This window comes from Bolinopsis microptera, chromosome 4 (genome assembly GCF_026151205.1).
Source record: "Bolinopsis microptera isolate Bmic1 chromosome 4, MBARI_Bmic_1.0, whole genome shotgun sequence".
Lineage (NCBI taxonomy): Eukaryota > Metazoa > Ctenophora > Tentaculata > Lobata > Bolinopsidae > Bolinopsis > Bolinopsis microptera.
In genome coordinates, this window is record NC_087075.1 from 6043679 (window position 1) to 6065755 (window position 22077).

General features: G+C 42.1%; 2 protein-coding genes across 3 annotated transcripts in view; both read left to right on the plus strand.

The window, feature by feature from the left end:
* LOC134814478 (ELKS/Rab6-interacting/CAST family member 1-like) overlaps window positions 1–22077 on the plus strand; it is a 75910-nt gene that overhangs the window by 9522 nt on the left and 44311 nt on the right. The window lies entirely within an intron of this gene.
* Window positions 9029–21426, plus strand: LOC134814481 (spliceosome RNA helicase DDX39B). Its single transcript, XM_063822610.1, has 10 exons — window positions 9029–9217; window positions 11732–11879; window positions 12062–12189; window positions 12712–12851; window positions 13076–13212; window positions 13674–13792; window positions 20220–20461; window positions 20608–20752; window positions 20906–21053; window positions 21163–21426. The coding sequence occupies exons 1-10, from the start codon at window positions 9140–9142 to the stop codon at window positions 21174–21176; spliced, it is 1299 nt and encodes a 432-aa protein (XP_063678680.1). The 5' UTR covers window positions 9029–9139; the 3' UTR covers window positions 21177–21426.

The following is a 22077-nucleotide window of genomic DNA, read 5'->3' on the forward strand; positions in this document are numbered from 1 at the left end:
GTCCTCATAATTCTGCGGCCTCTATGTGTCTTCATCTCGCACAACTCCGAAAAACCGTTGTGAGTTTGGCATGTGAAAATTTGCAGCCCTCCAGACATCGATTGGGTTAACGAGTTGTCGTACGTCACCTCAAGATCGGGTGACAGGGGGCTGAACAGGCCAGAACCCAATTGATTGGGTCTGAGGTCACGTGATTATGAGCCTGAGGTCACGTGACTATGACGTCACCAGAGCTCGTTCTCCGTTTCCCGCTCTTTGGACCAGGTGAGCTTGCATGCTTGTGAAAGTGGGTGTAAGTACAGCTGTACTGTAGTTACATCCAATTACCCCTAATAGAATGAAGATTTATTTTCTGACAGAAAGCTAGAAATTTACCAAAATATCGACTTTGTTCAAAATTTATTTTGATGATCACTCCTAACCTAAAATTGCACGAGAAATCGATTAAACTTGGTTTCAGAACTCAACAATGCTTCCTTATGCCTTAAGGGGGGGGGTTCACCCTGATTTTTTTGTGAAACTTAGTTTCGAGATAGCAGTCAGTTAACCAACAAACTAGGACCGGTGACCGAACTTTTGAGGGGGTCCCGGACCCCAACCGCCAAACGGTGCCCGTGGGGCAGCCACGCCCATATTTGGTCCAAATCAGGCCTCTTTACGGGCAACAAGACGTGTTTTCTTGCTACAGTTTAGAGACCTAACCGCTAATTTGGACACAATAGTATGATGTCTTAGGATCGATAAGATGTTTAAGAAGTATAAATTTGGCCTTATTTAGTCACGTGCTAATACCAATGCGCCGTTTAAAAACTTTGACAGTCTATTACTCCTAAGGCAAATAAAGTAATTATATCCATATTTTTTGTCACAATAAGATCACATTATTTTTATTTAGGTGAAAAGTTGAGCTAGAACGGACATATAATCTCGCTGATTATAGCTGTTTTTGAATTTATGATGAACGCGCGGGTTGCCAATTGATAACAACGAAATGCTTTTTGCGCGTAGTGCCGACGAAATTTGGCAAAACGCTTGCGGAGTGTCAATATTCAAACTTCGATTAAGGTATATGAAAGTGGGTACTTCTCGAAAGGAAAATTTAGGCAAACACGATGTGACAATTTTTGGGTTGATTTAATACAACTGCAAAAATTATTCACACTTAAAGCAAAAAAAGAGTCGAAAATTTTTTACCACTTTTTTGGATTTTTTTATATTTACCTGCAGAACAAATAGAGGGCTTTGTTTTAATTTTATACAATCTTATGCGGCTGTCTTTAGCTATCTTTATGCAAGTTTTGCCGACAGCCAACGAAAATTAACTTGTCAAATATAAAAAACATGGTTTTTTTGGGCCAATTTTTGGCCCAAAAAAATCGGTTTTTTGCAATTTTACCCCCAGAACAATCAGTCCCAATCATCTTGAAACCACTTTCAAATCGATTCTAACGGTGCAAAAATACGTCTAGTTAAGGTGTATCTGGGGTCCCTAACGTATCGAGAGACCAATGCCCGTATTTTTTTATAAGAGCCTCTACTAAACGATGATTAATGATAAAAACTAGAATATATTTTGAGATTTTGTTGCCGCGCATTTTGGGCGCTATCATTATTATGAAATTATTCAAAATTCGAGCGCCCATCGCATCTGATGTTCATCAACAATCATTGCTTGCAAAAAACTTGTTATTCCTATTGTCATGTCGTTCGTCACCTAGCTTCATAGCCAAATGTCCTCCTTGCTTTCATGGGTGGCGAAGTACACCGTAATTGACATTGTTAATAGATAACAGTTTTGATAGTTAACTTAGTCCTTCTGTTTGTACAGAAGGGGTATCCTAGGAAGTTTCTTAAGTTTCCTACCATTCGCTGAGTCGACCGAGGAGATTTCGCACATGATCCAATGGTCCTAGCTACTCCCTCATTCATGGCACTCTCAAAGAGTCATTGAATTGAAGTGTGAGGGGTTTTGCTTGCCCGTTCCGGACAAACTACTTGGTCGGGCTCCCATGTCATACTGTTCAGAACACAACCAGTTGAACCAGACGTCCATTCACTAGTGCATGTACTTCTTACATGCTATTTTGAATTCGTCTTGGTCATGTTATTATGGTCTAGATCATCCGGCTGAGTTAACCGTCTGTTGCGAATTAATTTCTTAGCTCTGTGATAAATGGTCAGTTTTGCAGATCCCCCTGGTATGAGCTGAGGAATTCAATGGTGATGTGGCCCGGAGTTGACCAAACCATGTCGAGATAAATTTACATGTGCATGCAGTCGAATTTCCAAACCACATTCCATGATACCTGTAACCTCTTATCCATTCGAGTCTTAATTCATTAATCGTTTCATAGAAGAGATGTTGTTGCGCTACGCAGTTGTTCAAAATCTAGAAGAAGATCTAACGACCGCTCCCAATTGGGGACCAGTACCTGGCTCTACAAAACCTGGACTAAACCTTCGTGAGTATATTTTTAAGTTAATGTTTTTAAATTCTTGCTACTCCAGTCCCCTAAGATATATGGTCTAAAGTTCGCGCTAGTTATATTTATAAAATATGTTTTTGTCTGCTTTAACTGATACTAAATAAAATTGTTGTTTTCTTGAAATTGTTGTTTTCTTGACTGTTCAGACATGATATAATCATTATAATGACGAATTTTCAATTCTAATTCAACTATGCTGCTACACATAACATTGAAGCTCTTTCTTTTTCATACTTGTGTGTTGCTTCTCTCTCTACTCTTGGCCAAGCCTGAACTTAAAATTTTTCGTTGCCCTGACATAACAGTGTCAGTTAAATATAGAAAAGAACTCGTCTGCCTGATTCCTGGTTCAGGGTCACAACTTTTGGCTATAATGTATGTTGGCACAATGTAGATCTCAAATTCTGTAGAGGCATCCTCCAGTACACATTTGGGGGAACATAAATCATTTAAGGTAACATTAAGATTGATTAGAATATACTTACAACTTTATTGATCAACTGATTGACTGATGTTGTGAACCTTCACAAAAATTTTTGGTAGGCTCCTTCATCAATTAACCATCAGTCACTGTTTCACAATAATTCGCTTGAATCGAGATTGCGAAGATATAATCAAATCTTTAGTGTTTATGGACCTCTGGAATTGGTTTTAATGTTTAAGCAGCGTTTTACTTTGACCTACGGCCTTTCGATAACTTACCTGGCTCGCCAATCCCTGTGCGCGGCGTTCTTTTCATGCTTCCTGAACAGGAAGCTATTTAACGGGTGATACTTGTAAAATATTTGTTTTCAAAACTCGGCGCGCGTCTTGGTAGGTTATAAACCTACAAGAAGCTATAAGGATAGCATAATTTAGAGCAATAGACTACGGACTAGCAAGTATATAGTTGATCAACGATGTCCACCCTTCCAGATCGTTGCTCTGCAAATCAACAGAGCAACGATCTCATTTGTAGCGCGATGCACTACTGGGTCGCGCCGCGCATCAGATAATTCTTCTCGGTAGATCGGCGAGATGCACCACTGTGCCTCACCGAGCTGCGAAGGATTGACATCGTGAATCAACGATCTCATCGAACTTCGATGCGAAGTAATAATGATAGTTTGCGCGGCGCGTCGAAGCGACGAAGTCACGTCCTCCAAGCAAACAGCAATACAAGCAATACAAGCTAAGTAATGATATGGAACACTGGAACAGATATTTTACAAGTATCACCCGTTAACTACATGTTTGACGGATGTTATGTGTTACTCGTCTAAATTTATTCGAAGTAGCGCGCGCCACATTCTTCTCTACGGCAAGTGCTTCACCTAACCATGTGCTTTCGCGCCACTGCGGGCGCGCGCTACTGCAAGCGCAAGGGCTCTGGATAGAGCAAGCAAGTGCTACGAAGTAGCGCGATGGGCCAAACCATTAACAATGGTCAAGCTACATATATAATCATGATCACAAGTCAATTTTCAGTTTTTCTATAATATTAGAAATTAATGGTAGTTTGTATTTTAATTCGACATATTTCATATCAATGATTGATGATAGACATTTTTTTTAAAACAAAATTTTTTTAATATTTTGCTCGATAATGGATAAGCAAAATCGTGTGGGAAAATCGTGCAATAAACTAACTTGATGGATAATATTTGTAGGTTATAACTTACCAATGAAATGAAATAAAGACGCGAAACAAGTTGTCATTGACATACGTTGCATGCCACTTTTCGCGCGCGAAACATGTATCAAAGTTGTCACGTCGATTTATTTTTAAAGTTAAACCTCCTTTATGCACTAACTTTACCTTTATAAAATTTTAAAAACCAACTATTGATTCCATTTGTTTGACTATCAATTATTGATTCCACATATTCTCAATTGTAAATTACCTGGCTGCGGGCACGCTAATCTCAATACAATGCGCGGCGTTCTTTTTTAGCTTCTCGCAGTGAGAGACGTGAAAATGCCAGCAATAGACGAGCAAGTAAGCAGTAAGCAAGCTGGATACAATTTTAAATTGCTATACATGGTGCAAAATTTTCAATTTAGAGTTCTCCATAGTACTCTTGATGTTTGAAGACAGTATTATATTATAGTAATGACAGTAACTATGATTAATGATAAAATCGAATATATTTTGATTTTGTGCCGCGCATTTTGGGCGCTATTATTATTATGAAATTATTTAAAATCGAGCGCCCATTGAATCTGATGTTTTTCAACATCTTGCTTGCAAAACACTTGTTTTCCCATTGTCATGTCGTTCGTCACCTAGCTTCATAGCCAAATGTCCTCTCACTTGCGTTCTGGTGGCGAAGTAAACCGGTTATTGACATAGTTAATAGTTAATAGTTAATAGTACTATGTCTACAGTATGTACAGTAGGGGTATCCTAGGAAGTTTCTTGAACTTTTATCAGGATCCCTATTTAAACCTCAATTAAGTTTCCTACCATTCGGCTGAGTCGACCGAGGAGTTCGCATACATCCAATGGATCCTTAGCTACTCCTCAGTTCATGGCACTCTCAAAGAGTCATTGAATTGAAGTGTGAGGGGTTTGCTTGCCAGTTTGACAATCTCTTGGTCGGGCTCCCATGTCATACTGTTTCAGTACACAATTAGTTGAACCATGCGTATAATCCACAATGTGCATGTACTTAATACATGCTATTTGAATTCGTCTTGGTCATGTTATCATGGTCTAGATCATCCGGCTGAGTTGGCTGTCTTGTTGCGAATTCTCCATTAATTTCTTAGCTCTGGTGATAAATGGTCAGGTTGTTGCAGATCCCTGGTATGAGCTGAGGAATTCATTAGGTGATGTGGCCCGGAGTTGACCAAACCATGTCGAGATAAATTTACATGTGCATGCAGTCGAATTTCAACCGAATTTCAACCACATTCCATGATACCTGTACCTCTTATCCATTCGAGTCTTAATCATTAATCGTTCATAGATAGAGATGCTGTTGCGGTACGCAGTTGTTCAATCTATGAAGAAGATCTACGGACCGCTCCAATGGGACAGTACCTGGCTCTACAAAACCTGGACTACCTCGTGAGTAATATTTTAAGTTAATGTTATTATGATGTCATCCATCTGCTGTTTTACCCTTTACAATGTTTTACTCCCAGATTGAGTGTAGTTCAGTTTGCTGTTACCGCGTAGTTTACCTTTGCGTGTGTACTTGTACATTACTATACAAGTACACTATGGGGGATGACCGCACTTTGACCCGATCCCAGGAGTTGATTAAGGAGTTCAACTATGATCAACAGGAAGATGTGGAAGGCTGTGTTGCACGCTGGTCCGATCAGTTAGAAAAAGACCTGCATATAGACTACCGTGAAATCGACTACGATAGTCGTGAAAAGATCAAGACTAAGGATAAACAGACTCTGTCTGGCTGGATTGTGGATGCAGTGGACCTTGTTCGTCGGCAGAGTAGTCAGATGTATCTCTTGAAGGAGATCATCGAGTGCTTCAAGACGGAAGCACTAGCAGACAAAGAAAAGGTGATCAGACTGCAGGGCCAGCTGCTGATGCAGAAGGACGAACAACTACAGTTGCTTAAGACGTCTGTTGAGGAGACAGTCCAAACAACGGTGGAGTCAGGGATTCAGAACTATAGTGCAGCTGTTCAACAGAACAGTGCAAGTGGTGCGGTCTGCAACAGTAAAATCCTGAAGAAGGTGATGAAGAGTGTGGCTGCAGAGGAGGACAGGAGCAAGAACCTGATCGTGTTTGGGCTGAAAGAAAAGGAGGAAGAACAGCTTCCAGCGCTAGTTACCGCAGTTTTGGAGGAGATCGGGGAGAAACCTCACTTCGAAGCGACTAGAGTCGGTTGGAAGAGGCCAGGTAGTACGGCTATCCGACCAGTCAAGATCACCGTCCCAAGCTCAACAGCGGTTCATCAGATTCTGATGAAAACAGGGAGACTGAGGGAGACGCACAAAGATGTATGGATATGTCCAGACAGATCCAGCGAAGAACGAGCAACAAGGAAGCATCTGGTCACTGACCTGAAGAAGAAGAGGGCGGAACAGACTCATCTCGACCACTACATCCGGTACGGGAAGGTATGTAGCCGTGATAAGAAGTCATCATGAGTTACACTCTCGGACAATGATCAGTATATGAAGGAGTGATGATTATTTTAAGAATTTTCAGACGTTATCTGTATTTAAGAGACAACTATATATTTTGAATATTTTATTATTTGATTGTTTCACACTTTTCATATTTCATAATTTTATTACTAGGTGGAGGTGATGTTATTGAGACTTTGGGCGGCCATAAAACTCCTGTTTTGAAAGTTGTCCTCTGTACTTGTTTCACTGACCCACGCTTTATAGCATTTATACATTTCGGCCCATTTTATATGTTTGTTCGACTTGCACAGTGGGCCACCATACTATAATAGACGAAAAATTGAGTTCTTTTAAAAGGAATTAAGTAAGTTTTGTATTGCAGTAAAAAATCTTGGCTATTAGATGCAAAAAACCATAATTGAATTGATTAAATGGCTTTCGCGCAGCGCGTCGGCAAATTTACAAAATTTTTTGACTGCCAATTTTTTCACTTTTGGCAGTCAAAATTGGCATAACCCATCATTATATTTCTAAAATTGGCTTAAAACACCGTATATTGACTCCTAATCAAGGTGAAAGTACTCTCTTTGCTTCAATTCATGCAAAAAACCATGTAATCATATCATTTAAGCTGAATTTTTGGCACGCACTCAATTTTAGGCTTCATTTTTGACTAATTTTTGCTTAAATTTGGCCAAAAAAAGTTTATTTGCCTCAGGTTGCCCCACTAATGCATGGTACCATCTGAAAGCTCAGACGATTCTCTAAACAATGGTAGAAGAACTGTTCTGGGTTTTTTTGGGTCTTTTTCAGAAAAAAATTCCAAAGTTGAAAAAAGGCCCAAATTTGATGGAATTTAGACTTACCTTGCAGATTTGAAAAAAATTATTTTTTCTCAAACAAACCCCATTTTGAACATCTTTCTTGGCTCTCAATGTCGTGGCCTGGTGCCATGAGGTTATGGGGTACTAAAAAGTGGTCTGTTTTGGAAATATCATCAAAAAATGCTATTTTTCTGGAATTTTACTGGTATTTTCTGACAATTTCAGAAATTTCTGGCATTCGCGCCCAGTTTTCTGGTTTCAATTTGACATAACTTTGGCTACGATCAATATTTTTTCATAATTCAAAAACTAAAATGATCAATAGCCTCAGGACTATCAATTTAAAAACATTCTAAACACATTCAACGATTATCTTTAGCAAAAACTCTAATTGGATGCCTCTAGACCTACATTTCAGCCATGAAAAATTTCTATGGAATGAGCCAAAAAAATTTTTCTGTGACTTATAAAGGACCAAAATTTGTTTAAAAATCAATATTCAACTGATTTGAAGTAAAAAATAATGTTTGAAACGATCTAAATTGATCACTGATGGTCTATTATAGTATGACCCCCTATTCTGGCCCACTGTGACTTGCTGTACATTTGTATATTTGCTATTTTGTAAAAGTTTCAAATCAAATCATCCTATCTCTCTCTTGTACGTTCCTTCGCATGAACTTAACCGCAACTCAAAGTTACAATCCTAGTCAAAGTCATGGCCCTAATAGGTTGAGGTCATCAGCGAGCTGGGATGGTCCCTTGGCCCAATCCATCAATTTAGTTCCCATTAAGGTTCTTCTATATCCTTCGCCTCAGATATCGTCACCGAAAGTGGCATTATCAGGCAACTTAATAGCTTAGTTCTTGATGATTTCACAATTTTGCATGTACAGTACATTAGAGGGATTAGAAATCTCTTCTCTTTCAAGGAATTCATTAGTGTTTCTGTTCATTCTTCTTGCTGCAATGAGAGTTTTAATTCGCCTAAGTGGTCCATAGATACGATTTTTGTCAATTTAGACGATACCTTCTTGATACTCGAATCATCACGTAACATCAATAAATTGATTAATTCGTGTTTGTTACTTATTAGTTATTTATAATCATTTAAAATATATAAATACTGATGATTGTTTTTTTTTCAGGCAAGCTAACGTTGCCTACCTCTTTGTTGCTACCTTTGGAGGCGCACTTATTATGTCAACATACGATCCACTGAAAGGGAAAATGCTCGGAGATCCTAAACATTATCCTGAACACTCCAAACCAGAGCTATTCAAGCAGAAAAGGTTCCTCGGTTCTGAAGTGTGAGCCTCTCACTAGTTAGGATTCTGATAAAATGAAAGTGTTAATCGTCTTATAACGATCTCAGAGACTCTTGGTAAACAGGGGTAAACAGACAATTTATCGTTATGGATAATCGCCTAATTTAATGAGAAATAATGAGAACCATCAATGACTATTATCTTTTGAAGCTTGATAAGTCTTCTTATTTTGCGGAGAGACTTTAGTAAGCTTTGTAACTTATTACCCTTTTTGTACATAGATTACACTCACTGATTGATTGGAGAATTTTCAAATAACATTTATACTGTAGAGTACTTTATTTTGTAACTTCGCAGATATACATTTAAATTGACCAATTTCGTCGTGTCTTAATGTAAGCAAATCCCCAATTTGTGTCTTGCCAAAGTAGTGTTCATGTTTTAACCAGTTGCATTGTAGTTAACACTTGCTGAAATGGCTGCCATGACTGAAGAAGGTGCTGAGAATGATCTGCTCGACTACGAAGAGGAGGAGACCGAGACCACCACCGAGGTAATTAACTGACTAATTAGGCTAATTAAGGGGGCATACCCAAATCTGTCCAGACCTAATGACCTCATAGGCAGTTCAGGGACCTTCTAGCGCACCGTTTCCACACAAAAAAAATTATTTTGAGAATTCCCATTTTTGTAATCGAGCATTTCCTGGTTAAGAGTGCAATTTTCGGAAAAAATTATTTTGTGGTTGAGACGCTATAAGTTAATCATTTCTTGCGGTATTGGGTTGAAATTTTGCTCGCCGTTTATTCACATCTATGTCAAGGTGTGTGTAAAATCTTGATATCGTATCTAAAAAGGCTGGTGTGTTATGAATTTTTAAAGTCAAAAAGCTAAAATTGTCCTTTTTAGGCTTATTTTAACAAAAAGTCAGTCAGGGGAGATCGGATTATTTGATGCTTGACATCAAATTGTTCTCTGAATTCTGGCGCAGTTTTTGATGCCCTCAAAAATGTTTTTACTCATTCACCTTCTGATCTATTGGACCTCAAAGCCAAACAACAAATTTAGGCACATTTTTCGTATTTTTTGGCTTTGCAGATAAAAAATCACATTTTCTCCCATAACTTCAAAGGGAAGCATTATAGGGTGTTTTGTTGTTCATAACTCATATATAAATGTGCTAGTTGCGGTTATTTTGCACCCTTCAAAAAGTCACTAGCACATTCCTATCAAAATTTTAGAAAAATCAGTAAATATTAGAAACGAAAAATGTGCCTAAATTTGTTGTTTGGCTTTGAGGTCCAATAGATCAGAAGGTGAATGAGTAAAAACATTTTTGAGGGCATCAAAAACTGCGCCAGAATTCAGAGAACAATTTGATGTCAAGCATCAAATAATCCGATCTCCCCTGACTGACTTTTTGTTAAAATAAGCCTAAAAAGGACAATTTTAGCTTTTTGACTTTAAAAATTCATAACACACCAGCCTTTTTAGATACGATATCAAGATTTTACACACACCTTGACATAGATGTGAATAAACGGCGAGCAAAATTTCAACCTGATACCGCAAGAAATGATTAACTTATAGCGTCTCAGCCACAAAATAATTTTTTCCGAAAATTGCACTCTTAACCAGGAAATGCTCGATTACAAAAATGGGAATTCTCAAAATAATTTTTTTTGTGTGGAAACGGTGCGCTAGAAGGTCACTGAACTGCCTATGAGGTCATTTGGTCTGGACGGCACAAACCACTGTTTTGGGGTATGCCCCCTTAATGGAGCAGTGACTACTAATCAAGCTAATTAGTGGAATTAGTTTATCTTTATTCTTGAGTCCGTATTTCTGTCCCTACTATGTACAGGGTGTTTCAAAAATAATGTCCTGATTTAAAAAACCAATACATTTTTTTATAAAGGAGCAAAATGCCCATTATCGGTTGCCATTAGTTTATAAAACTTACAAATTTAATTTGTTAAGCTCATTTGTTCCAGCGATTCAACTTTGTTAATTTTTTTTGGCTCTGTTCCAAAAAGTCGAATTTTGAGAAAAATACCATGATACCCGATCCCCATCCAAGCTGTGACTTTCTCTCTAGTGATAGGCGACTCAACTGTTGCATGGGGGTTCTCATCTGCCCAAAACCTACAATTTTGGCGATTGACATGACCGCTCAGATGAAAATGAGCCTCATCTGAAAAAAATATCTGTTTCAAGAATTCTGAGTCAGATTCGATGCGATCTGCCATCATGCTGCCAAATTCGGTCTTTTGTTCTCTATTTTTTGGAGTTTGTGTCTGTTTGATTTGAATTTTTTAGGCAAACTTCTTCAGCTCTTTCCTCAAAATTCCCCAAACTGAAGTTGTCGATAACTTAAGCTCCCTACCAAGTGTTCTGGTTGACCTCCTTGGACTGTTCTCTAAATTTCTTTGCACCCTTTTGATATTCTTCTCAGAAAGAGCAGATTTCGGCCTACCCGTACGCGTGTTTATCAGGGTACAATCAGTAAATTCAGTTTCTAGCTTCTTTACAAGACATCGTATTGTCCTATCATCAAGTTTGCTGTAGCAAACGCCTAGCACTTGTCACTCTGCCTCCACAAATCCAATAAGTCCTCACAATATCAAGTTTTGTTTTTTTTGTGAACCCCATTTTTCTCAAAATTCGAATTTTTGGAACAGAGCCAAAAAAATTAACAAAGTTGAATCGCTGGAACAAATGAGCTTAAAAAATTAAATTTGTAAGCTTTATGAACTAATGCCAACCGATAATGGGCATTTTGCTCCTTTATAAAAATTTTTATTGTTTGTTAAAATCAGGACATTATTTTTGAAACACCCTGTATAGTACAGTTTCCTGCTTCATACACCAGTTCTAACTGTTAACATGCAAGCAACTCTGACTCTGTCTTCTGGACGTCTTCCTTGCTGAAAACACCCCGTTAATAATAACGTTTAGAAAAATACGTTATGTCGACTACTCAACTATAACATATGAGATTGGAATATTAACTGTTAAATACCTTTTAGATATCTAAGTGGAATGTTAACCCATGGCTATTATTCAGGCCGCCAACGGAGGAGCAGTAGAGCCTGCCAAGAAAGATGTGAAAGGATCATACGTCAGTATCCACAGTTCAGGATTCAGGGACTTCCTTCTCAAACCAGAACTCTTGAGGTCTATTGTAGATTGTGGTTTCGAACATCCGTCCGAAGGTAAGACATCACATATTTTCTTTTCTAACAATTTCGCCACTTTACAAATTTTAGAACGGTCCTCCGATGATTTTTATCACCATGACCGCCGACCGGGAAACCCTGATAAGTATTTATTATTATATGTTTTTATCTGTTCATGGCAACAATAGAATAGATCTGATATGCCATCTACATTTCAGTTCAGCACGAGTGTATCCCACAAGCTATCCTGAGTATGGATATCTTGTGTCAAGCTAAGAGTGGTATGGGTAAAACTGCCGTCTTCGTCTTGGCTACTCTTCAGCAGCTCGAACCAGTTGATGGACAGGTCAGTCTTTGTCTGTACAAAAAATATACAGTAAAATGTTCGGTAAAATCCCGATTTACCTGGATTTTTTGGCCAGAGGAAAACTCTAGAAAATTGGGGGTTTGGTTTTCACTTAGAAATGTCAAATGCATGAAAATAATCACTTCTGCAGATCTGAGAAATATACGGGCCGGTATATGGGGTTTTTGCTATATTTTTCTTAGTTTGATTGTCTTGATATGTAGGTCAATCAGTCAGTTAGTTTGTCTAAATGTTAAAATTCTTTTTAAAAGATTTTATCGGTGCTAGACGCTAGTTGTACAAATAGTATCTAGTTACAAATGTTGTATCATAACAGCCGTGTTGTAGGTACAACATGACTTGTTTAACGTCCTGTTTAAAAATTTTAACGGATCTTATATGTCCCTAGTTAAGTATTTCAACGTCGTATTAATAAAGATATGCTTTTTTAATTCGAGCCATTATATGTAGCTCAACTAAATATATACCAATTAATTAATTAAATAACCCAATTATACCCAGGTTAGTATCCTAGTCATGTGTCACACCCGTGAATTAGCGTTCCAGATCTCAAAGGAATACACGAGGTTCGCCAAATATCTCAGCAATGTTAAAGTGGGAGTCTTCTTCGGTGGAATGCCCGTTATTAAGGACAAACAGAGGTAAACTCTTTTAAAAGTTGCTCTTTATTATTTGCTGTTATTGCCAATTGCAAGTACTATCGATGAAAATCAATCAGATCTCATTCAATGTTTCAAATGAATTTCAGCCTTTTTTTTTGAATTTTTTACTGAACATCAGCAATTCTACATTATGAAACATATTTGTGTTGTTTCTGCAAGGGGCCTTTTTTCTTAAAGCCCCACCCAATAACAAACTGCTACAGGCTGAAGACAGACTGTCCCCACATCGTAGTAGGAACTCCCGGCAGAATCCTGGCTCTTGCACGTGACAAGTCTCTTAACTTGAAACAGATCAAACATTTCGTTCTGGACGAGTGTGATAAGATGCTCGATCAACTCGGTGTGTTTTTCTGTTTAGTTGTCTGTTTGTACACAGTTTTCTGTTTAGTTGTCTGTTTGTACACAGTTTTCTGTTCAGTTGTCTATTTGTACACAGTTTTCTGTTTAGTTGTCTGTTTGTACACAGTTTTCTGTTTAGTTGTCTGTTTGTACACAGTTTTCTGTTTAGTTGTCTGTTTGTACATAGTTTTCTGTTTAGACACAATGATATGTTGCATATCGTTACAAAATGTGATTATATTGTAAATGCCTTATTGTCCTGTAAACTAGACAGAGGCCAGGGGAATGTACTACTGCATAAAGATACCTCCATTTTCTCGAGTATGTTACATTTATAGCCGGAAGTTATTGCACAGTGCACACCTTGTAGTCTATCTCATTGTGTAACGTGCAGTGTACGTGGTTTACCTGTTAACCGTACCGGTATTATCTAAAAGCTGAAACTAACTTGTACTATTTCAGATATGAGGCGTGATGTACAGGAGATTTTCAGGATGACCCCAGTTGAGAAGCAAGTCATGATGTTCTCCGCAACCCTCAGCAAGGAAGTCCGGCCCGTCTGCCGAAAGTTCATGCAAGATGTACGTCCAGCTATCCTCAACCCAGTTTCTCATTCCGGCTTGATATTATCAAGATGAGAGCCATGATATCTAGATATGATCATTAAAGTATTCCCGTTTAATCTCAGTGGTCAACACGCAGATCCAGATCACTTTACAGTATATTTCAGATCCACATCTGGTGATGAAATGGCGTGGAGAGATCTGTACACCTTTACACCAATTTACCCCCTTTTAGAATCTCAGGAGCACAGACTTTGTCAAATGTTCAGGAGATGATATCACGTGTTTCATCAAGTTTCGGAGTTTAGTTGTTTGATGATGAAGAGTTCTTCACTTTCTGTGATAAGTTTGATGGTTCAGTCACCCAGTCTTGAGTTGCCATCTTGTCGTTTCGAGGAAGTGTTCACTTAGAATCCATCCGTCATCATTTCCGTGGAGTGTCCTCAGTCATCAGTCCTTGTCATCAGTCCTTGTCATCATTTTGTCATTAAAGGAGTCATTTCTTCAGCCACTTACATCTGGATCACATCAACTATCTCTGGTGTAGAGACAAAGATCTCAAACGAACGGTAACTATTGTACGGGTAAGTATCTCAATGGACAGGCCTTTCTGTAACTTCTTTAGTCTAGAAAACATAATTTCTCTAGAAATAAAATAAGCTAAGATGGTGGCTCTTTAAGATCAAATTATTATTTCTGTACAATCAGGGTAGCTCTTTGTTTATGATGACTAAGAAATTTGATTTGACGTATCAACGTCAAGCTCACTGGCCATAGTCTGGCGCGCGCAGCACCTCTAAATGCCGAACTCTTGTGCTTTTTGGCACCACGTATCATAGAAAGCAAATCACCTTTCATCAATTTCGGCGCGCACGTACATTTATAGAGCTATTTTAATGGCGCTTAGTTTTCGGTTTTCACCAACTTTTCAGGGGGAGAACACCTCATCAAGGGGGGGGGTGTCACGTCCGTCTATGTCCGCTTGTCTCATAGAATCCAAAAAGGACAGGACATAGGCGGACATAGGCGGACATAGACGGACATAGGCGGACATAGACGGACATAGGCGGACATAGGCGGACATAAATGGACACCTAAATTGCTAAATAAAATGTTCAATTTTTGCTGTTATAGGGGGGATCATGTTTTTTGTCCGTTCGGTACCATATATTTTCAAAACGGACAAAAAATAGAGCGGAAAAAAATGAACAAAAACGGACAAAGTGGAAATAACATTTAGATGCTTCCTCCTCCTACTCTTCCTCCTCCTCCCCCTGGGTCTTCCTAATCTTCCTCAGTCCTCTTCTTCCTCCCCTCCTCAGTCCTCCTCCTACTCCTCCTCCTCGTCCTCAGTCCTCCTCATCAGTCCTCAACAGTCCTCCTCCTCCCCAGTCCTCCTCCTCCTCCTGAGTCCTCCTCCTGGGTCCTCCTGGGTCCTCCTCCTCCTCCTGGGTCCTCCTCCTGGGTCCTCCTCCTCCTTTTCATCCTCCTCCTCTTCCTCCTCAGTCCTCAGTCCTCCTCCTCATCCTTCTCTTCAGTCCTCCATCCTAGCCTCCTCCTCAGTCCTCCCCCAGTCCCCCTCCTCCTCCTCCTATTCAGTCCTCCTACTCCTCCTTCTCAGTCCTCCTCAGTCCTCCTCCTCCTCCTCCTCCTCTTCCCTCTCAGTCATCCTCCTCAGCCATCCTCCACAGTCCTCCTCAGTCCTCCTCCTCAGTCCTCCTCCTCCTCAGTCCTCCTCCTCCTGGGTCCTCCTCCTCCTCTTCCTCCTCGGTCCTCAGTCCTCCTCCTCCTGGGTCCTCCTCCTCATCCTTCTCATCAGTCCTCCTCCTCCCCAGTCCTCTCCCAGTCCCCCTCCTTCTCCTCCTCCTATTCAGTCCTCCTCCTCCTCCTCCTCAGTTCTCCTCAGTCCTCCTTCTCATTTCTCCTAAGTCCTCCTCCTGAGTCCTCCTCCTGAGTCCTCCTCCTCTTCCTTCTGAGTCCTCTTCCTGAGTCTTCCTCCTCCTCCCTCTCAGTCATCCTCCTCAGTCATCCTCCTCAGCCATCCTCCCCAGCCATCCTCCTCAGCCATCCTCCTCAGTACTCCTCAGTCCTCCTCCTTCTCAGTCATCGTCAGTCCCCCTCCTCCTCCTATTCAGTCCTCCTCCTCCTACTCCTCCTTCTCAGTCCTCCTCAGTCCTCCTCCTCCTCCTCCTCCTCTTCCCTCTCAGTCATCCTCCTCAGCCATCCTCTACAGTCCTCCTCAGTCCTCCTCAGTCCTCCTCCTCCTGGGTCCTCCTCCTCCTCTTCATCCTCCTCCTCTTCCTCCTCAATCCTCAGTCCTCCTCCTCCTGGGTCCTCCTCCTCATCCTTCTCATCAGTCCTCCTCCTCCCCAGTCCTCTCCCAGTCCCCCTCCTTTTCCTCCTCCTATTCAGTCCTCCTCCTCATCCTCCTCAGTTCTCCTTCTCATTTCTCCTAAGTCCTCCTCCTGAGTCCTCCTCCTGAGTCCTCCTCCTCTTCCTTCTGAGTCCTCCTCCTGAGTCCTCCTCCTCCTCCCTCTCAGTCATCCTCCTCAGTCATCCTCCTCAGCCATCCTCCCCAGCCATCCTCCTCAGTCATCCTCCTCAGTACTCCTCAGTCCTCCTCCTTCTCAGTCATCGTCAGTCTTTCTCCTCAGTCCTCCTCAGTCCTCCTCCTCCTCCTCGGTCCTCCTCGGTCCTCCTCCTCCTGGGTCTTCCTGATCCTCCCCAGTCCTCTTCCTCCTCCCCTCCTCAGTCCTCCTCCTACATAAATGGACACCTAAATTGCTAAATAAAATGTTCAATTTTTGCTGTTATAGGGGGATCATGTTTTTTGTCCGTTCGGTACCCTATATTTTCAAAACGGACAAAAAATAGAGCGGACAAAAACGGACAAAAATGGACAAAAACGGACAAAAATGGAAATAACATTTAGATGCTTCCTCCTCCTACTCTTCCTCCTCCTCCCCCTGGGTCTTCCTAATCTTCCTCAGTCCTCTTCCTCCTCCCCTCCTCAGTCCTCCTCCTACTCCTCCTCCTCGTCCTCAGTCCTCCTCATCAGTCCTCAACAGTCCTCCTCCTCCCCAGTCCTCCTCCTCCTCCTGAGTCCTCCTCCTGGGTCCTCCTGGGTCCTCCTCCTCCTCATGGGTCCTCCTCCTGGGTCCTCCTCCTCCTCTTCATCCTCCTCCTCAGTCCTCAGTCCTCCTCATCCTTCTCTTCAGTCCTCCATCCTCCTCCTCAGTCCTCCCCCAGTCCCCCTCCTCCTCCTCCTATTCAGTCATCCTACTCAGTCCTCCTCCTCCTCCTCCTCCTCTTCCCTCTCAGTCATCCTCCTCAGCCATCCTCCTCAGTCCTCCTCAGTCCTCCTCCTCCTGTCCTCCTCAGTCCTCCTCCTCCTGGGTCCTCCTCCTCCTCTTCATCCTCCTCCTCTTCCTCCTCAATCCTCAGTCCTCCTCCTCCTGGGTCCTCCTCCTCATCCTTCTCATCAGTCCTCCTCCTCCCCAGTCCTCTCCCAGTCCCCCTCCATCTCCTCCTCCTATTCAGTCCTCCTCCTCCTCCTCCTCAGTTCTCCTTCTCATTTCTCCTAAGTCCTCCTCCTGAGTCCTCCTCCTGAGTCCTCCTCCTCTTCCTTCTGAGTCCTCCTCCTGAGTCCTCCTCCTCCTCCCTCTCAGTCATCCTCCTCAGTCATCCTCCTCAGCCATCCTCCTCAGTACTCCTCAGTCCTCCTCCTTCTCAGTCATCGTCAGTCCCCCTCCTCCTATTCAGTCCTCCTCCTACTCCTCCTTCTCAGTCCTCCTCCTCCTCCTCTTCCCTCTCAGTCATCCTCCTCAGCCATCCTCCTCAGTCCTCCTCAGTCCTCGTCCTCAGTCCTCCTCCTCCTCTTCATCCTCCTCCTCGGTCCTCAGTCCTCCTCCTCCTGGGTCCTCCTCCTCATCCTTCTCATCAGTCCTCCTCCCCAGTCCTCTCCCAGTCCCCCTCCTTCTCCTCCTCCTATTCAGTCCTCCTCCTCCTCCTCCTCAGTTCTCCTCAGTCCTCCTTCTCATTTCTCCTAAGTCCTCCTCCTGAGTCCTCCTCCTGAGTCCTCTTCCTGAGTCCTCCTCCTCTTCCTTCTGAGTCCTCCTCCTGAGTCCTCCTCCTCCTCCCTCTCAGTCATCCTCCTCAGTCATCCTCCTCAGCCATCCTCACCAGCCATCCTCCTCAGTCATCCTCCTCAGTACTCCTCAGTCCTCCTCCTTCTCAGTCATCGTCAGTCCTTCTCCTCAGTCCTCCTCAGTCCTCCTCCTCCTCCTGGGTCCTCCTCCTCCTCCTCCTCCTGGGTCCTCCTGGGTCTTCCTGATCCTCCCCAGTCCTCTTCCTCCTCCCCTCCTCAGTCCTCCTCCTACTCTTCCTCCTCGTCCTCAGTCCTCCTCATCAGTCCTCAACAGTTCTCCTCCTCCCCAGTCCTCCTCCTCCTCCTGGGGCTTTTTCCTGGGTCCTCCTCCTGGGTCCTCCTCCTCCTGGGTCCTCCTCCTCCTGGGTCCTCCTTCTCCTCCTCAGTCCGTCTCCTCCTCCTCCTCAGTCCTCTTCCTCTTCTTCCTCCTCCTCCCTCTCAGTCATCCTCCTCAGCCATCCTCCTCAGCCATCCTCCTCAGTCCTCCTCCTTCTCAGTCCTCCTCAGTCCTCCTCCTGAGTCCTCCTCCTCCTGAGTCATCCTCCTCAGTTCTCCTCCTCCTCCTCCTAGGTCCTCCTTCTGGGTCCTCCTCCTCCTCCTCCTCCTGGGTCTTCCTGATCCTTCTCCTCCCTCTCAGTCATCCTCCTCAGTCATCCTCCTCAGCCATCCTCCTCAGCCATCCTTCTCAGCCATCCTCCTCAGTACTCTTCAGTACTCTTCAGTACTCTTCAGTACTCTTCAGTACTCTTCAGTCCTCAAAATTTTTGTCCGCTAATGTCCACCAATGTCCATCCAAGTCTGCCAATGTCCGTCCGGGTCCGCCAATGTCCGTCCGAGTCCGCCAATGTCCGTCCGAGTCCGCCAATGTCCGTCCGAGTCCGCCAATGTCCGTCCGAGTCCGCCAATGTCCGTCCGTGTCCGCCAATGTCCCAAAAAACACGTCCGTTGTCTCATAGAATCCAAAAAGGACAGGACATAGGCGGACATAGACGGACATGACACCCCCCCCATCAAGTCAACTTGGATCACTGGACCCATTTCTCACCGGAGACAAAGACCCTTACATTCGCTATTTATTTATGATACCAGCCGAGCTAGTCTGAAGATGTTCTTTCAATCATGCTGCACTCCTTTGAGAACGATTTCTTCGTGCCTTGCTAAATTTACAAGATCTAGGAAATACTGAGTGTATGGAGCATCTTACTTGACCTGGGATGAAGCGACCTATTCGTATCCCAGTAAATCTCAATCTTAGAAAATGGCCAGTCACCCGAAAGTAGGATGAATAAATTTGTTATCCGCCTGGAAAAGCTGATCACGATTTGCTACATGCAAGAAAGCTACAAATCGGCAATATATCCATACCATCTAAAGAATTACGATAATTGTCGGTTACATTTGCGAAGGGGAGAGCATCGTCAGACTGAAGCCAACCGCTTAGTGAAGACCGCTCCTCGTTCATTGTACCTTTCCTGTTCTATTTGATCGAGTCTAGGATACGCAGCCTTACGTGCTTCAACCTCTCAATGCCCTTGTTACTGGAAGTTTCAGCTTAGGATTACCATAGTCTCTTCCAGTTCTCTTATTAACAGAGTTCCCCTCCGCATTGAATTGAATATTGATTGGAGCAGCGTCCACTGTGGGAGAATTCACAAGTTTAGTTGGTCGTGTGGTTTGCGAAATTCATTCTTACAGCATCACTCCATCTTTATTAGAGTTTGATTTAAGTTGATATAAGATTTCATATAATTGATTTGGTGAAAGTTAACCTGATAGTGACGATGGTTATAGGTATGACGTATGTTGTCGTGAGGTGTTAAAGTGATGATCTTTATTTATAAGTTAGGTTCGTGAGTTAGTTCCCGATTTGAAGATAGCTCTGTTAATTTCCTCCACTTGCCTTTAAGAATAATATGGAGTTTCTAATCTTATCGAGACGATGTTAACATGATAATACCTGAGAAAGTTTGTTGGTTGGTTGTTGATATTGTTTGATAAGTGGTGGTTGTATGCTGATGTTTCCATTTTAGATCATGCTGATAAACTCATAAATGGGGAGTTGTTGATTTGTTTTGACAGCAGGAAGATTTAGATTTTGGGTTTACAGATTGAAATCCAGTTTTATTGTATTTACGGCGTCGTGCTAAAGACAGCCTCATCCACCGTGACAAAGAAAAGACATCAGAAAGTGAACGCTGCCGATGGCACCCCTCTCAGCGCACAGACCTGTACTAACCGTCAAAATATTTCAGCTGCACACTTTCACACTGACTCCCACTAAATCCCACTAACCACCAGGCTCTGGAAGTATTCGTGGACGACGAAACCAAACTCACCCTTCACGGACTCCAACAATACTACGTGAAACTGAAGGAGAGCGAGAAGAACAGGAAACTATTCGACCTTCTGGATCTGTTGGAGTTTAACCAGGTTGTTATCTTCGTCAGGACCGTACAGAGATGTATGGCTCTCACCCAGCTTCTCTCCGAACAGAACTTCCCTGCTATCTGCATCCACAGATCCCTCAGCCAAGAAGAGAGGTACACTCATCGGATCTTTAAATGAGCGGTTTCTTCAATTCCGTACTTACTTTTTTCCTGTTTTAAAGCTTCTAGAGCAATGCTGATCACTTTATCCAATTACTCGATGTTTAACTACCTGGCCTACTAACACCCAACAATTTCAGGTTGAACCGCTACCAACAGTTCAAAGATTTCCAGAAGAGAATCCTCGTAGCTACAGACCTGTTTGGCCGTGGTATGGACATCGAGCGAGTAAACATTGTCTTCAACTACGACATGCCTGAGGATTCCGACATGTACCTTCACAGAGTAAGTTAACCAATTAAGTTAATTTATCAATTAATCTAGAAACATCTTCGTTTCATTTCACAGCAACTTTTTCATGAGGGTTGTCTTGGTTAATATTTATAATATTGATTATAATATCAAGAGTATTCAAATATTCACCCAATTGAATCACAGGTCGCGCGAGCTGGAAGGTTCGGTACCAAAGGTCTAGCCATCACTTTCGTATCCGACGAGAACGATGCTAAGATCCTCAACGACGTTCAGGACAGATTCGAAGTCAACATTGGGGAACTACCAGATTCAATAGACATCACCAGCTATAGTAAGTTCATTTTTCTTATGCTAACCCAAAACACTATAATTAAATTGATAATAAGCTATCAAAATGAAAATGTTACCACGACTTTGCGCTATGATAATATTATTTTCAGTCGAACAACGTTAAAGAAAAGCTCCCATTCCACGATTCAGAAACTGACTTTTTCGGACAAATTTCTCACAGTTGACATCAGTTGAACTTTTAATAATTTGCTACTTTAATGAGCTGAATCTTACCTATATAATCAGCTACAGCTACATTCAATTAGCTTCCGGTAACAAAATACAGGTTTTCTCATGATTCGACCCCGCGTTTCAGTTTGGCCGAGTCCAAATGTAATTTTATTTTAAGATTATTTAATTATTCTCTATTTTAAGTGTTTGTTTTTTTTGTTGAACAAAAGGAAACAAGAACCTACGAAAATTGTAGATTGGGTACGACGTAAGCCATTTTTTGGCTAATCTATCCCTCTACCACTATGCCTTACTCCGTACTGCCATTCTTATGTTGTAGAGAATCATAAGTGTCGAACAAGTTTAGTAGTTATATTTAAGTACTCGTTCAAAATACAGGAATCTAAACTTACAGAGTAACTAGTTGCTACGGGGGGGGGGGGGGGGGGGGGGGGGGGGGGGGGGGGGGGGGGGCCAACGCCCTAAAAGGCCCTAGACACATCGAAAATCCGAAAAGGGCCCTAGAAATCGGGGCCTTTTGACCCTGACCACTATTTGATAGTGTTTATGGACCATAATCTCCATGTAAATACACTCAAATAAACATAAAAGTACTGTGCAAGTAGTCAGATAATATCATTAAAGCACTTAGCATATATCAAACTTGATGAAATTGAAGTTAATTCTAGGGCCCCAAAAGGCCCTAGACGCATCGAAAATCCAAAAAGGGCCCTAGAAATCGGGGCCTTTTAGGGCGTTGCCCCCCCTGCTACACGTTGTATATTGTAGGTTTATAACCTACCTTAACGGGTGATACTCGTAAAATATCTGTTCCATATATTGGAACAGACCGT

Coding starts and splice junctions, on each gene's coding strand:
- LOC134814481 (XM_063822610.1), top strand. CDS start 9,140: ATGGCTGCCATGACTGAAGAAGGTGCTGAGAATGATCTGCTCGACTAC. Junction 12,190..12,711: donor TCGAACCAGTTGATGGACAG/GTCAGTCTTTGT, acceptor AATTATACCCAG/GTTAGTATCCTAGTCATGTG. Junction 13,213..13,673: donor TAAGATGCTCGATCAACTCG/GTGTGTTTTTCT, acceptor GTACTATTTCAG/ATATGAGGCGTGATGTACAG.